Source organism: Haplochromis burtoni, unplaced genomic scaffold, assembly GCF_018398535.1.
Source record: "Haplochromis burtoni strain Fernald_Lab_line unplaced genomic scaffold, NCSU_Asbu1 Contig_21, whole genome shotgun sequence".
In the NCBI taxonomy this organism is placed as follows: domain Eukaryota; kingdom Metazoa; phylum Chordata; class Actinopteri; order Cichliformes; family Cichlidae; genus Haplochromis; species Haplochromis burtoni.
In genome coordinates, this window is record NW_024582382.1 from 2661921 (window position 1) to 2678975 (window position 17055).

The 17055-nt window shown below is 39.8% G+C and overlaps 1 protein-coding gene across 1 annotated transcript; it reads right to left on the minus strand.

Moving 5' to 3' along the window:
* Positions 1-1559: 1559 nt before the first annotated feature.
* Positions 1560-16832, minus strand: usp31 (ubiquitin specific peptidase 31). Its single transcript, XM_005920251.2, has 16 exons — positions 15653-16832; positions 14860-14994; positions 14403-14497; positions 14220-14312; positions 12635-12770; positions 12170-12317; positions 11875-12055; positions 11565-11676; positions 10956-11050; positions 9906-9983; positions 8516-8645; positions 8154-8273; positions 7730-7955; positions 6965-7123; positions 6686-6838; positions 1560-5603 (listed from the first exon to the last, which is right to left on the minus strand). The coding sequence occupies exons 1-16, from the start codon at positions 16175-16177 to the stop codon at positions 4117-4119; spliced, it is 3873 nt and encodes a 1290-aa protein (XP_005920313.1). The 5' UTR covers positions 16178-16832; the 3' UTR covers positions 1560-4116.
* Positions 16833-17055: the final 223 nt, after the last annotated feature.

Genomic DNA, 17055 nt, shown 5'->3' on the forward strand with positions numbered 1-17055 from the left:
TAAGAAAAATAAAATAAAAAAACCCTCAAAAGTATTAAGATATTAATATTATAATGTCACTGATCATGTACTGAGTTATAAAACTATAAATTTACTATCTTTGTTTATTGCATTGAGCTACATGTATCTATTTTATATGACAGACAGACCACATCTTCAATGCAGCTGAGAACATGGAAACAGGGGTTCACAAACCGTTCACTGAGGTGAACCAAGTTGGAATTCTTACGATATACGCGTACATAATGAGTCTATATAGTGATCAAAGAGAGATAATCGATTCCATAGTGTTGTCTCTGCTGGTGTACAACAGTAAATATTAAAGAAGACACACAATAAACAACCACTGTGGTAGGAGCACCCAGAGAGCACAGATCAGCAGAATTAAATAACAAAGTGAGAAAAAAACAAAACACTAATTGATATAATGCTATATGCAGTTAGGGAATTAATTAGATTTTCTTTCATATAGGCAACATTAAGTTTAATCCTTTAAAGCAATGATGAAGTATGCTAGATTTTACAGTTTCTAAATGACGTGCAAATTAAGCGATGAATATACCAGCCATGCTTTGCTTTCTACTTTACACAGCTGCAGAATTTTGCATAGTTAATAAATACATGCATTAGCGTTTTCATGCAATACTGCATTCCTTAATCATTCTCGATTTTGTACACTGACAACAAATTTACAAACAAAAATGAAAAATGCAGACACATAACTGGCGTGGAGATAAAGCTACGAGATGACCGATCCTGGAATTGATAACTAGGAATCTTATATTTTGTCCTTCAACCGTTAATAAATTCAGTGGCCCTCAAATGCGGCAGTTTGACACGTTTTTGTAAATCAAACTGAATCCATCTGATGAACACCAAACAACAAAGACATTGTTATGATTTTTTTTTTTTTTTTTTTTTTTGCAATCGTAGTGTTTTTATGGTTCATGTTTGGCAGCAGGGCTGTAACAGGTGCGCAATATGCTTCCAGCTTTCTTTCAAGAGTTTAGACTGCACACCGCCAATTTTAAGCTCAACAAACCGCTTGCCATTAGGACATTTAACTGCAACTGCTAAATCAACAGCTCTCATCTAACCCTACGTTATCAAAACAAAGCCAATCTATAAAAATGAGTGAAAACATCCTGCAGTTTTTAGTGTCCAACATATACAGGAAAAAAGCCAAATAAAAGGTTTGGCGACATCCGCACCTCAAACCACAAACCGTATTTACACAGTGTGTTATAAACACTATACATTTTGACTTTATTACATTATGAGATTGTCTACTGCTTCGTGAGATGTTCTAATAAATTGTTTATGTAGCAAGCAAATTTATGGACAAAAAAAAAAAAAAAAAAAGCTTAATGCCAAGGCCCAGCTCTCTAAAATACACACTAACCACTACATTTCAATTACAGACTTCTAAACAGGCAAACAAGAAAGGGAAAGCTAAATGTACTTAAAATGATCCTGCTTTGATCCAAAGTGCCATTGTCAGCTTCCTGATAGATTACACATGTTAAGTAGAAAAGAGCAGCTACAAGAACACCACCATATTTAAACAGCTCTATGTAATCTCTGTGATCTGTTGCAGCTTGAATGCCATAGTCAGTCCACGTACGGAGAAAAGTCCCAGGTCTGCAGCAGACACCTTTTTAATGCAACCCCACACTAACACTAAAGATTAGCACACCATGTTAAATCGCAGAAGTAGCGATAAAAACGTCCTGAGGATAAATAGGATGTTCATCACTTAAAAGGTAAACTGACTGAGACCTTCAAAAGCTTCCCTTAAATGTCAGGTTTGAGGCTACTTTAATAAGTGTCCCAGTTATAAACAAATTAATTATTACTGGAAGGTTAACAGGATGTTCGACCAGTTATTAAATGCAAGGAAAGGTTTAACAGGTGGCTTCAATAAAGACATGAAACGTCATCTAGTGTTGCTCGAGCACATCGTGTTGTCTAAACGTGACAATTCATCAAGCAAACCAGGTAGATTAAACGTTTCTGGGTATAATTTCAATTTTAACAACCTGTACAGACCACTGAAATAATACACCGAACTGTTTAAAAATGAGTGGTATCCAAAACCATCTGAGAACCCAATGTAAACCTGAAACCTCATATATGCTACAGAGAAATAGTGAGAAAGATACTGCAAAATATCAAACTCAAAATGTTTTATGCTAGAAGTAAAATCACTTAGTTGTGGTTTATAATAAAATAACTTTGAATCTTTTGAAACATACACTACAGTGGTGCCTAATGTATGAGTATTGCCTTATAAATGGGGCATTTCTATAGTGAACTAAAGCTGATTGTTCACAAAAAGGCCAGCAAGCATCATGACAGCAGCACTGATAATATTCTGCCACTGCTTTGAACTTTACTCCACAATGCATCTGTTATTTTCGCATACATGTCCATATTTGGACAACAACCACTCCATGACAATGTATGTGTAGATCTATAATCAACCAAATGGCTCATTATCAATATTCTGATTCAAGCTGATGAATAACAAAATGGAAAATATTCTCCAGTGAGGTACCGCGGGTTATGATAAACAATACCTTTTCTGAAGTTTGTGGTCACAGTTCTGAACGTCATCATTTGAAAGAATGCTCATTTAAGAAACAAGAGCTAGTGGAGCAGTGGCATTTTAGAGCACCAGGTGAAATAAAGGGGTGATTTCTTAAAAAAAATGGCCCCTGAAACATCGAGATGAATGTACACTTTTATCATTTCAAGTCTAAGGCCTGTTGAATCTACTGTCTGATATGTCTCGAAACTACTAAATTAATAATTACGACACTGCTTCGTGTTTACAAAGTGCGAACAAAACATTCCTACTCAGTGATGCATACAGTAGAAGACTACTATGTTGCCAAAGGCAATTATTTGTTTACATGTACAGCATTGAAAGGCGCTTAAGATTATTTTCATCTTGCTCATGGAAGGAGAAAATAAAAAATGAGTTACATACCATATACTTTCTGTCAATATATGTACAGACACATATACATATATTTATATACCGTGACTGTAAAGGGTTTCATTCCAAAACACACTATCAATTTAATGCAAAAGTACCTCAATAAAATTTTGAAAAATAGATTTATATTTAAAAAGGTACTCATAAAAAAAATAATAACGTTTTGAATTATTGGACAAATTGTAAACCAATTCTAATTTCTTGCCAACATTAGTTCTGGTTTTGTTCTTCCTGCTGCTCTGTATCAATGCTAGGAACTATCAAGTAGAGCCACATTATGAGATTACTTATTTTTTCTTAATGGAAAAATGGAGTAAGAATAATATTTGTAAGACCTTTATAGACTAAAGCAGTAGGTGCATGGAGAAACTTGCTTGAAGAACAGAGATTTAACCAATCAGTGGTAAAAACAATCAATGAAATGTACTATTAGCCAACTCTATTTCGGAATGAAACTCTTTTGTATTTGTGTGCATGTCTGAATAATTTTGTTTCAGTATTTGTCAGAGGCTATTTTTGATGTTAAAGTTTTGTACCCTTTGACAATGATTTGAAATGCTTACAGAACAGCAGCAGAATTCAAGCATCAGCAGCCAGCTAATCAATTCTAGAATAACTAGAAGACTTGGAACCTGTGTAACAGAAAACTACAACAAAACTACTACAATATCTGAATTACAAGTTACTGGTGCACAAGACATTGATAAGTATTTCGTAGAGACTCAAGTTCAAATGGATAAGCTGCTGCATTTTAAATCAAGTTTTGTTTCACGCTCGTGTCGTACAGGTCTTCCGTGCACAAAATCAAATATGCTGCTGCACCACCAAAGGTGGAAAAGGTATCAATATTTACTACTGGAAGAAGCTAAATTGGCAGCATACTACACAAGTGCTTGGCACTCAGGTAGGCGGATGATGATACAGTACTTTTAAATATCTTTAAACACTCAAAGCTGGCTGCCAATACTCAAATTGCAAACCCTACATGTGCATTTAAACCAAGAGTACAAAACCATAACATTAAAAATGTGTCTTAAATACATCTGGAGCTCGCTGAAACTTAGGCACAAAGATTAGCTGCATTATGCTTGTTCAATATACCGACTATAGATGTATCATTGAGGCCTCTGTGTTGTTCGTGCAGGAGATTGCATGCTCGATGACAGTTTTCGGGAAGATGTCATTCTTTCAAGGGGTTTCTTCCCATTAGGAGATTTGGAACTTACTTCAGAAGTGGAAGACTTGGACTTGCCTACATTTAAAAGAGAGCGACTCAGAGAGCTTGGGGGCTTGGAAGACTCCTTTGTCTCTGATTTTGTCTCACCTCCAGGAGTCTCTGCAGATTTCGGAGAAGACGCCGCGTCTCCTGGCTTTCCACCATTGCCACCGATATCCTTGGCTTGTCCATTCTGCTTGCATGTCCTCTCCGAGGCTTTTTTGGTGAGCATGGTACTTTTTCCTAAATCAGCCGACCGGCGGCTTTCCCTTTGTCGGAGGGCACTCTTGAAGAAAGACAACCCTTTCTCCTCAGATTTGCTGCTGCGCTGCAGATCTCTGGTGGAAACGCTGGGTGAACGCAGGCTAGTGACAGAAGAACTGCTGCTGGAACTCCGCACAAATCTCCTCTCAGGACGGCTGCTTTCGCCGCTCTTTGAAAGTGAGCAGCGTGCTACCGAGCCGCATCTGAGGTTGTCAGCCAGAGGGCTAGTGTGCATAGAATCTCTACTGTAGCTCCTTTCTATAAGCCGCTTCCTGCTGTTTGTTGAGCTCTTCTCAGTGACAGTGGAATTCTTCTTTGAGGTTGGTGAAGGAGAAGCTGAGGACTGAGGCGTGGAACGGACGCATGGCTTATGTTGTGGCGTAGCCTCTGGAGGCTGATTTGACTCTTTCGTTTTGGAGGGAGTCCCGCTAGGCGTCGAGGTGCTTTTCTTAGCATTTGCACTCTTCTCTTTAGTATTGCTCAGCTTTTTACCTTTCACTGGTGTACTGGAAGACGTCTCAGGTGCAGAGGTCTTGTGGGTCGAGCACAATCGTTTTTTGGAGCTTTTATCTTGCTCCACTTTGCTGACGCTCTTTGTGGATCCTGTGCTTTCAGCCTTTAAGCCAAATCCTCCGATACTATTCTTACGTTTCTGTTCTTTGGAGGGAGTAGCTTGAGTGGGTAATATGTTTTGGTCTATAGCTGTAATCTGGTTGTTGTTTTCAGTTGGCTCATTTTTGGTGATCTTCTTTTCCACTGGAGTGGAAGCCCGACAGTACATGTCTAAGAACCTTTTATTGTTGTCCTGGTCGGGGAAACTGCTCTCCATCATAGACAACGGAGTCCTGTTGCCAAAGTATCGTTCGTGTTTACTGTAGCTGCCAAAACACGATGTGGAAACCTTGTCGTCACATGCCTCTCCTATCCTCTCTAAAGGAGGGGAACACCGAGAGTCAAGGGAGAATCGTGAGGGCGAGTTAGATCTCATGTGCAGCTTGGCAGAGAGAGACCAGGAAGGTTTTATCCCACTGTCACTGAAAGCTAAAGGACTGGCAATGGATGACCTGGAGGACAAACTCTGTCGCTGAATACTCCTCACAAAGGGGCGGACAGAGAATCCTCCTAAAAAACAGGGAATTATTTCGTTTAAAACACACCAACATCTACACAATAATGAACAAGCATTATTATTTTTATATTAAGAATCAAATGAAATAGTTGTACTGTTTCACACTTTTGGGGGGTAAATCCATCAGTGTATCTACATCAATAACAATACTGACACTGATATTTGATTATTTATAAAAATAGACATTTTGGCTGGTTTTCTTTTTTTGAGTCCTTATTAGATGATGTGACCGTGTTGTTTAAAAAAAAATAATCTTGTTTTATTGCCACAACAGATCATCTATTGCTCATTAACACTGACTCTACTGTGATCAGCTGGTTGTTTTGCAGCATTATAAACACATGTTACCAACAGGGAACTTGCAGAGTGCCATCTGATGGACAAACTATGTAATACTCTCTAGTTTTTACATTTTCATTTATTAGCCATTATCAAAGCCAATATCAATAAAATTGCAAACAGCTATAACCCACTGGACCTTAAACATCACTCAGGCCATATTTCTACATTGCTACAAAGCTATGCTATATAATAAAGGACTTTATCACATTTACAGTGCCTGTAATGTTATTCTGGCTTAGTACAAGACCAAGGCCTACACGATGACTAGTAAAAACCAAGTTAAATTATAAGTTAATAAAAAGGGAGCATCCAAGACAAGTCATGCATAGTTTTCTGAAATTTTACAACATGCAAGCCATATCTTGCAGACTGGCTAGTGAAGGTTTCCCACACCTCAGAGATCTGTGGGGACTTGTTCATTTCACTCCAATGCCATATTTGCCTTGTGACTTTAATTATTAGAGTTGGGATTGGTAAATTTAAGGTCTGAGTTTGTAATTCTTGACTGTAATTTTTAATCCCAGTTTAGATATTGTCTTTAGAGGAAGCTTTAAAGTATCCCTATAAATACGATGGACTTAAAAACCTTGAAACCAAACTCTGAACTTTGTGCATTTCTGAAACTATGACCTGCTCAGGAGGCAGTAGATGTGTGTATGATGAAAATCAATGAAAATGAACAATCAGGAACCTTTAAATAAAAATAAATAAATAAAGTTCAGCATTTTCTCACCGTCATCCTCACTACGTTCGACTGGAAACTCAACCGACTCAGCCAGTGAAGCCAGAGAAGTGCGTCTGGATGAGGCTCCAGAGGCCAAACTAGCAGGCCTGCTGCCAGGTAGCCTGTTGATCCAGTGATCACACAAGGATGAACTAGTAGAGCCTGATTAAAACACAAAATGGATACATTTTAAGCCTTAAATGTCACATAAAGCTTATTATTCCACTTTATGGTACGGTATACATTACATATGCTAGGTGGACAAATGGTGTATAAATAAATACTGACCAGCCACAGAGCTATTGGCAGACCAAGAGGGGATGACTGTTCTCCTCTGATAGAACAGTATATAGGCTGTTTGCTGGCACACGTCATCATCAGCTATTGCTGTAACTTCACTGTCATCAAAGCAGTACCACTGACCATCAATGGAGTTTTTGCAGTATGCTGTGAGCACAAAGTAAAGAATGAGTTAACATGGATGGCAAACACATTCAGCTGCTTGTTATGCTCATTTCCAATACAACGTTTAATTTGCATCTTATCACAGTTAAAAGCAAATCAGTGATTCATTGTTTGTTTGACTTTATCTTTTTTTTTACTCCTTCCCCTGATGTCCCACTCAGTTTGACCTCAGGCTGAAACAAGCCATTTTTTGGTTTTGTCCCTTTAAATGCCTGCTTGTCTGAAAGCCCACTTTCTCCTAATCCCAAAATACTGCTCAGCAAAAATGTTACCAAGCAGCTTGTAGTTTGACTCTAATGGCATATAACACTTGGAAATATAAGGAAATCATGTGCTTCGCTGACATTAGCTTGGCATGAAGCTTATATTCCAGTAGTCTGGAGGCTGACTCTGAGCTTTTGGCTTACAGGGATTACTTTTATATACTTTTACATCACTATTTGACAGCTTGCCCACATTTCATTTGACTTTCAAACACAGTAACATTGCACATATGAGAGAAAATAAGGACAGGAATTAAAAAAAGGTTTAATTTGCATTTCTGATCCATTTTAAAATAGGTCTGAAGCAAAGAACTGCTCGCATTACCAGTGTAGTGGCCTCCGTGCATGTTCCCGTGATGGTTGCAAACAGCATACAGGTCATACAGGTAGTCATCAGGATTCCTTCCCAGTCCATAGGACCGTCTCCACGGAGACCAATGGGAAGGTAAACTCCAGCTACTCTGGCTTCTCTTAACCACGTGAGGAGCCATGTCCATCCCCATCAACGGGAACCTCACCATGTTCTGCATCTTCACCCTCCGGTCCCCCTCCTGAAACAAAAATATAGAAGCATGTTGCAACAGAGTCTCGTTATCTGACCATCAGCTGTCCACCTAGACTAAAACTCTAACCTTTAAGTTCTGCAGATGTACAGTGTTAATTTTTAATATCTGCTGGTCAACATATAGGATTTAGCAAAAAACTTACTTACAAATTCTTACTGAACATATCCAGATGAACTAAAATACCTGTCTGAACCTCTTGAGATGCAGTATGAGTACATCCGGGAGCGTCCACAGGCTGAGCTTAATCCGGCCCTGCTGCAGCTGCTTGCAGTGGGGACAGCGCCAGGCGTCGTCTGGGGCCAGCTAAAACACACAAGACCCAAGGAGTAGCTATGAAGAGAAAGCCCCAACCACAGAGCTTATATAATAGACCTCACACAGGATGAGGCCCCGAATTTCCCTCCAACTTCTCTCTTTTACTCCAGAGCAAAACACAGTAAAACCACTGTGAGCGCATGTGCCAAGGCCAGTTTACGATTTATTTATTCAACTTAAACTACTAACAGTGCCGTCTTGCACGCATGCATACATGCTTGTGTGTCTACCTGCTCTTCTTTAGTGTACAGCTGAAAGCACTGAGCAAGGGTGCAGGCCTGCGGCTGGTGATGTTGTTCTCTATGCAGATAGACACTCTCAGCATCCGGAATATACTCTTCCTCGGTGTGTCCAAACAGACTGTGGGAAACAGAAAAAGAAACACACCCTTCGTGTAACAGCGCAGTCAGGTGAGGATCACAGGATCTGAGATTGATAAAAGAAAAATAAACTGACCAGTATTTTATTGTAACTGAGACAGATGAAGTAATTGTTTACCATGTCATAAGAATGCTGTTTGTCCTTACATTAACGGTTCACACCCAGCAGTGCAACTAAAGGATTTAAGACTTTAAAGGGCTTCACAATCAGCACTTGTGCAGACATGCATTACACATGAACTCGACAGGATTTGTTCAAAGCCAACATCATCAACATCATCATCAACATCCAAGTACCAAAAAGGGGGAAAAAAAAAAGTTTGATTTGGCCAGCATGGGCGTTTGTGTTAACTGCTCGACATATTAGTCAGCTTAGTGAGAAAGAAGGAACTGCTTCAAATGCAGCGTGAATTTTTTGACATTTTACATAAGTTAGTTCTTGAAAAAAGAAATCCTGTCAAGCAAACGATATGTTAGGAGGTACGCACAGAAAAGGCCACGTCCTCTGAAACACCCTTAGTTAAGTTTGAGGTGTTGCTCAATTTGAACGTCTTTTCAGAAACACTCGGCAAAGCAATTACTGTCACCATCAATTTTACTGAAAATGCTGAGACACATTGAACTGCTAAACCACAGCCCTGACAGCTACAATAGAAGAGATGGGAGTGGGGAAGGTGGGGGGTTTTCTGTGTCTGTGGCACTACAGATTTTGCCCTTAAAGTCAAAAGGCAGTTACATTAAGTCAGGACCAGAAACGGGTCAAAATTCTGCAACTGCAGACATCAAAACACTTTGAAGTTCAGCCGCATTTGTCTGTAATGTTCCATCATTTCTATGGTGGTCTGAATGGAACTGCTTACAAAGCAAAACGAGGCTGTCTGTAGCAATCATAATCAATTACAGAGTCAATGTTATGTCAACAAAGTCAGTTATAACCAGTGGCTTTACCAATTTTCAGAACAGTTTTCAGGATTTCCCCATCTCAAAATGGGTCTTAAGCAGAATTGGTCTGCCTATAGTAAAGACCTCATTTCTTACTATTTGTCAAAGCTGGCTTTTATATTTGGGTAGATAGGTCATGGCTAACAAAAACTATACTTTTTTAATTTAACAATGATATTTGTTTAGCTCTGGTTAAAGGGCCCACAAATTCCAATTCAAACCTTTTATCCTTTGCAGAACAACTGTGCTGTAGACAAGTGAAACTGGACACATACACATCCGTATTTTTTTCACTTACTAGTCCTTGGTCTCTTTGTCCCATTCAACTACAATTTTCACATGTGGTGGTCCCCCTTGTCCACAGGACTTGTATGCTCTGTAATGAGAAAAAAATCATTTAGCAACAAAGTAAGATGAGTGAATAAGGTTTTTTTTCCCCCTCTTCAAGCACTGTATGACAAGAGTTCCATTCACTTAAATGTAATTTAAAAACACCTTTATGTCAGACAGATATTTGAATACAGTATGACAGTTAATCGTTTATACTGAGAACAGAGCTATATTACGGTAAATGTTTCAGGACTGTATTCAATAAACAAAAGAAAGCATGCTAGTTATGATCGCCACTGATTAATCATGATCATAATAAAATCAAATATAATTGCACTTTGGTTTGTGCATCTGCAGTGTTGTGACTTGTTTTGTTATTCTGAAATCATTCAGGTTCTAAGTCAAACAGGCCAAACTGGTAATTTAACATTCAAATCCTGTTAGGGCATGTCCTCTGCTCAGGTCATAAGTGAAGTAGAACTGATGGGGCAAGTGTGGAGAGGCGAGATTAAAGCTGAAAATTGATGTAATTACAACTTCAAACTATTTACTCAAGCTCATGCCTGCCTTTACCTTTATGTTTATGCACTAGTATTTATTAGGATTTCAGATTTTCTCACTTTCACTGACGTGCTGTGACTGCTGCAAAACATTAAGGCATTTGGAGAGCCTTTTTTAAACTGCTGAGTTTGTTACTACATGACTACGACATGTCAAACGGCTATACTTGTTTTGCAAGGCAAGGTTATATTTGTTTGTTTGTTTTTAAGTTCAGTGATCCAATATAATTATGGCAATGTTAACAGGCTTTAGAGAGAAAAACAGTCATTTTATAGTCTGGGTTATTAGCCTTATGAGTTGCTTTTATGAGCTGTCACAAGAAGTCACAGTGTGAGTAAGCTGAAATTTACTAAAGAACGTTCTGAATAAACATATCCCGACTTAGTTAAATTTTAGGTCATACTTCTCATCTGAAATCAAGTAGTTATCAAATATAACAATGGCTATCTGAACGGACCTTTCCACAGTTGGATGACACAGTGGTCGCTCATCTTGGGGCAGGAGGTAGGTGATGCCAACAACGCCAACCACTCGAAGACTGAAAGGTCCAACCTGCACACAGAATGAAAATGAAATATAAACCCCACAGTGTCATCCAACTACTTCGAACTCTTTTTTTCTTAAAAATAGTTTTGATACCTATTAAAATTTCAACTTCACTTAAAAAATAAATTAAGACAGTATTGTCTTTCCAGCTGTGCATCATCTGTCAGAAAGTGTCACTCTACATTTGTTTCTGTTTTATGAACTTTCATGTTAAGTTAGCAAAGATGTGACCCATCAGTGCAGGAGGTATCTAGACTGATGGGTCTAGATACCTTGTTGTTTAAAATAAAGCTTTCTTAATAATCTCCCCACAAGTGGTAGTCACTGCTTGTATAGTCGGTATAAACAGGAGAATGCTGGAGGAAGGTTTGTACTTACTTGTGATCAAACAGAGGGTACGATCACTACAAACCACCTCCAAATAAAATCTTTGACTTCAGCGGTTCAGGTAAATAAAGGCTGCAGGACTACTTAAGGAAATAAACTGAGTATAAGCCAGAGTGAGTGGTTGTCATCCTACCTGAATGTAGACCCCAGGCCTCAAAAGATGGCGCATTTTCTCAAGGATCTCTTTTTGCAGAGCATCCCAGGTCACAGTGCGCTCCAAGTACAGTACAAAAGGCAGGCCAAACCTAAAAATAAAAAAACAAAATGCACAAGTTCCATTAGCTGCTATCAGCTTCTCCATCAGGCCTGTTATTAGGTAAATACCAGGGACCCTTCTTTATCACTGACAAACCCACAAGAACAGGGCATGTATTACATAATCAGAAGAAGCAGAGCGGATGAGTAAGAAATACAGAACATAAAATCACTCTGAGGTGCAGTACCTCTTTCCTTGGTGGCCAGTACACGCTCTGTTACACACCAAAAGGATCATTTTTTCTGGTCCCAGGTTTTTATTGGGTGATGCAGTTACAGGTGTCACAGCGCCCTGCATAAAAGACGGAGTCCTGCTGATTTCTGTCCCATACTTCAAGTTGTTATGATTCAGATTTGCCAGAAGGCTTCCTGTGAAAGACAGAATGGCACGCGAGTCTTTTTGATTAAACGTGGAAAATGCAGAACACACCTTTTATAAAAAGAAAAAGAAAAGAAAAGAAAATTTTAAAGCTACTGAGTAACCTCTTTTTGTGCGGATGTTTTCCAGCCTGAAGGTCTCGGGTGTCTCAAAGGCAAAGATGGAATCGCTCTCTTGTATGATGTCAAGATCGTCATCATCGTCACAAAACGAACGGTGAAAGCCGTCGTAGTACATTTCAGTCAAAACAAACTACAAGAGAAAAACAGCACATTTAAACATTGTAGCAATTATTCTGTATTAAGTCCATATCAGTATTACAGCAATTCAGTAAACTTATTAGCAGCTGCATCCTGCTTTAGCTGTAATTTACATATGCTCTCAAGCCCTTTTTTGCTGCTGTAGTACTAAGAACAAATGTTAGAATTGCGTACTACCTCCCAAATATAACCTATAACAGCCAGGGGCTTGTAGCAAAACTCGCTTCTGTTTTAGAACTAGCTGTACCGACACTGTGCTCGTAATATAGTCTCACTGTGGCAGACCCTGATAAGTGACAGGAATAGCACCTGGTCCATTGGGATCTTAGTCTCGCGTGACACAGCATCTCTGAGGCGATACACGGTGCTGTTGAGCGGAACAGCAACTCCAATCCTCATACAGTGAGAGTACTTCCCCTGGTACACCACCGTCACATACAAGGGCCTAACAAAAAGAAACAGGAATGAGCAGCACAAATAAACACACACACAAAAAAAATTCACACAACCTATTTAATACTGGACAAAATGAGGAGGGTGTGGTGTTGCAGCTTGGCCTTTAAGTAAGCCGGAGCTGAACTGATATGACGGGAAAGGTGCCACACTAGACGCAGGCACTGTTGCGTAACACATCACACCTCTGATTCTGCATGCTACCTGAAAGTACACGCTAAGATAACATTACGCCAGGTTTGTTTAGTCCATGACGCTGTCTTTGTGTCCAAGTGCTATAAAGCCACTTTTTATCTTTATCGTACTGCAACCATAAAAATACTTTGATATGTAATCCAAATACTTTGAGCCTAAAAGCATTTGGACAGTTAGGCAATATCTGTTCTTTGCGAGTCCAGAACAATCAGTGTAAAGTATAATAATGGATATTACAATAAAGTAAATATTTGGATAGGATCATATCATAGAACAGAAATGTCTATGAGACTTCTAATAGCAGAGCTCTGGTGATGCCCAAGCTCCAGAGGTTAAAAAGTAACAGGATGGTGACACGCCAAAATCCTCATATTTCATAGTTTGTGGAACTCTGTTTGTCAGTGACCTTTAGACATCGCCATACAATTTGTAGCTTCTCTGGTGACATCTTCCTCTTTCTTTCACTTAGCTAGGGAATCATCTTTACTTTATCCAAACAGTAAAGCTTTGTTCAAAAACTCTGCGCTTCTTTTGTATGCTTTTGAAATTTCACTCTGGGTCTTTCAGTCTCTGAGGCTTACAGAGTGTTTGTTTTCTGTTATGAATCCTTTAAGGTTCTAGTCACATACTCTCAAATTCTCTTCTTCGTGGGAGGAGTCGTGCTTTTTGGCCTTCCAACTCATCTCCAAAGGGCTTTATTCCTTAAAATGTCAGACAACCTCGATACACATTCCAACTCTGTCACCTCTGAGCCACGTGAGCTCTTTTCTTTAGGGAAGAGATTACTTTTTAGCTAATGGAATTCATGTTAAGAGGGCCATATCAAATTCTTTCACTACTGATGTAAACTTAATCATGGCTTTAGACCTTCAGGTAAAAATCTATTATTTTAATTGAAATAAAATGTGAATATCATGGCCTGAAGAACAATTTTTTTTTTTTAATTTATAAAATGAGATGTATGCTCTACAACACAACAACAACAAACAAATCTACTCCTGGACATTTAACACGCCCACTTTTGCAATCACATATACTGTATATTTTCACACGCATTCTGTTTTACATCCAGTGAAAGGTATCATTCCTCTAAAGACCTTTAAACAAACATGCCTGCTTAAAGTGTAGAAATGCAAACAACCTGGTAGAGCAACAAACACATCAGAAACAGGTAAGAACATGTCATCAAAGTGTTGTTAACTGATCACTCCCTGACCTATAGCACAGCTCAGATGGAGAAACTCACCGTGTGTGAGGCAGCGGGATTGGTAATGAGATACAGAGGAAGGGATCAAAGGTATTGCTCTGCTTTTGGCAATGAGGGCAGGTAAGAGAAGACCTGTTGGGAAAACATTAAAAATCTTAATGTGGTGCAGAGACATCCCTGTCACACCGTCAGAGCAACAGAGCTTCTACATCTACGGCTTACCTGTACTGAGCCTGAAACAGTTCTTGTACAAACGACCCAGCAGAAAGGGGAGGAGATGGTCCCTCTATGCTTTGATCGTCTTCTTCAATAGGTGGCTGAACAAAAACAAACAGGTTTGTTTAGTCTGATTACTTCATCATAATAAATTCTGGTCTATCAGGGTTCACAAGCTGCTGTGGGAGCTACACAGTCTTGTTATTGAGTAGCTCTGGGGAAAAAAGAGAAAACAAAGCCTGGCAAGCCTAGATGAGCCAGACTGTGAATGCCGCTCATTTGGAAGCTGCACCAAGTGACCAAAACACCCCGAACACTGATGAGATATAAACTGAAACAAAATAGCCTTGGAATGAAAACTGATGAGTTGCAATGAGGAGAAAATATCCAGCAATGATTCACAATTGTGGCTTGATTAGGGGGGGTTACGTACATTAGAACACCAAATATTTTCTCGATTCACCTTAATAGCAGGCCTGCTGTTGGGGTTGACGGTGTTGAGATCCTCATGTACTCTGTCCAGCAGCCACAGCAGAAACTCTTGGGCATCATGCTGAGCGTTTCCTTTAAACTGTGTGGCATTTTTTGACACAACATTCTGCAAGAAACAGCATGGTCCAAAAGTTACGATGCCTGCCACCGTTTATCCTGAAATCACTCTGAATATCTAGATCATTGAGTAAAGCTTTATTAACAACAGGTATAAGACTTGTGTGGTGTAGGTAGGCATTGTTTTTACCATACACTGCTATAAAAATATAATCCTGGTCATCTTTACTTAAAGAGGGCTTGTTATGCTCAAGTCCAACTCAATACTTTTTTTATCCTATGCAAGTAGTTCTGCATCAGCAACGGTTCAAAATAATCTTTATTTATCTCAGATCCCTTATCACCACTCCTGCTCATCCACGGTCTAAAACGAGCCCATTCAACCTCCCTTTAAGCCATTTTATTAGAAGTGGTTGGTTGCATCAACAAACAAAAGCAGCCACTGCAATCACTGACATCATACAGAGACAAGAGTAGAAAAACATATCTCCATCCAAGCATCTAAAGCAGACAGAAGCTTAAGTTTGGCCCAAAGGAATTCCTTGTTTATACAGTGCACTGCCCTCATTCTTTGAAACTTTGGTCATGTTAAATATGACTGTATACACTACTGTAAGAGTATATATAAGACAGAAAACATGAAAAAGCATAATAGGTCCCCTATTTACTGGTGTTATCTCGCCTTGATTTATTGATGTCACTCTTACCTTGAAGTCCCTGCTATGCTGGGGGGTATACTCAAACGTCCATAAAGCCCGCACAAGTCCTGACAGCTGCTCCGTGACCTCTCCTTTGGCCAGAAGACCCTTCTTCTGCAAATGCACACCATTTGTCTTTGGTTGGTCCTCGTCCTCCTCCTCGCCTTTGTAGTGCTCCAAAACGAGGTACTCGGCAAAGAGTTCAGTGTTACTGAGGCACTGCAGAATTGCATTCATGAAGCAGGTGTTGCCGTGGTTTTTTAGACCGGACACCCCAGGAACCCTTTCCCTGGATAGGAAGCCCCCCAGGTCCCCATCTTCCATGGGTACATCTTTACTTCCAGATTTAAACGTGGAAAATCCTCCATCATCTTTGTCATCCTCGGTTTGCACTTCGGATCCAAAGTGTGACAGCGCTGTGAGTGTCCTCAGGAGTTTACTCATAAAACTGCCCACAGAGCGCACAGAGCCTCGCCTGAACAGCTTCTTGCTGAAGCTGGACTTCTTGTCCTTGGTTGCGGCTTTACAAGACATGATTTCCCCTCTCACAGACAGCTCACATGCAGACGGAAAACTCAGATGTGCTGCACGGAGTCCGAGTCATCTTGCTGGCTAACTGATGCTACATCTCAAAATATGTAGACAGCAGCAGTGGTTAACGTTAGAGCTGCAGGGAGTGTTAGGTGCGTTAGCGGGTAACATGTTCACTAAGTTGTGTCTTCCAAAAGCATGCAGCGGTCTTTATGTTGTCGAAAAACGTTAGCTAATCCTCCACAACAATCCTGCCTACAAAACAAAACAAACGACCTAATGGCGGAAGAGATGCAGCACTGACATTGCTTAGGTTAGCTGTTTATGCCTGCAACTTGCTTCAAAGTTACCGTGTTGTTGCGATCTACTGCCCTGCAGCACCGAAGCGACAGCGGCTGTGCTGAAGTAAAAACAGCAGCGTTAGCTGAATTAGCTAACGGTTCAACAAGAGCAGCAGAAACCGCGGCAGTGCTTCCCGACCCAGCCATCACGGTCCGATACGAGCAGACAGTCCGCCATGGTATGCAGGCAATTACACTCTAAGCAGAGTGTGTACGAAATCCAGTTAAACCTCACATCTTCTAGCACATTCAGAGGCACATTCGGGATAAGCTACCAAGTAGCTTGTCGTTTACTTCTTCTTTTTCTTCTTGTCCGAGTAGTCGGCAGATAACTCTGTTTAGAGCTAATATACCGCCACCTATTGGCTAGGAGTTGGATCAGCGGTTTAAGATTATATTCTTTTGTTAACTGGGAAAATGTACCTACCGTGGCTATCATTCAGTTATAATTAACTCTAAAAGTCTGATCAAAGGTTTAATTTTTAAGAGATATATTAGTTTCAGGAAGGAGATCTTAAGAATTCAGATTAGTGACAGTAT

Bases quoted from the DNA above. Each gene is read 5' to 3' on its own strand.
- usp31 (XM_005920251.2), bottom strand. From the start codon at position 16,177: ATGTCTTGTAAAGCCGCAACCAAGGACAAGAAGTCCAGCTTCAGCAAG. The intron at 12,056-12,169 runs GTTACTCAGTAG...TGTCTTTCACAG, and splicing joins AAACATCCGCACAAAAAGAG to GAAGCCTTCTGGCAAATCTG. The intron at 5,604-6,685 runs GTGAGAAAATGC...CCTGTTTTTTAG, and splicing joins CGAACGTAGTGAGGATGACG to GAGGATTCTCTGTCCGCCCC.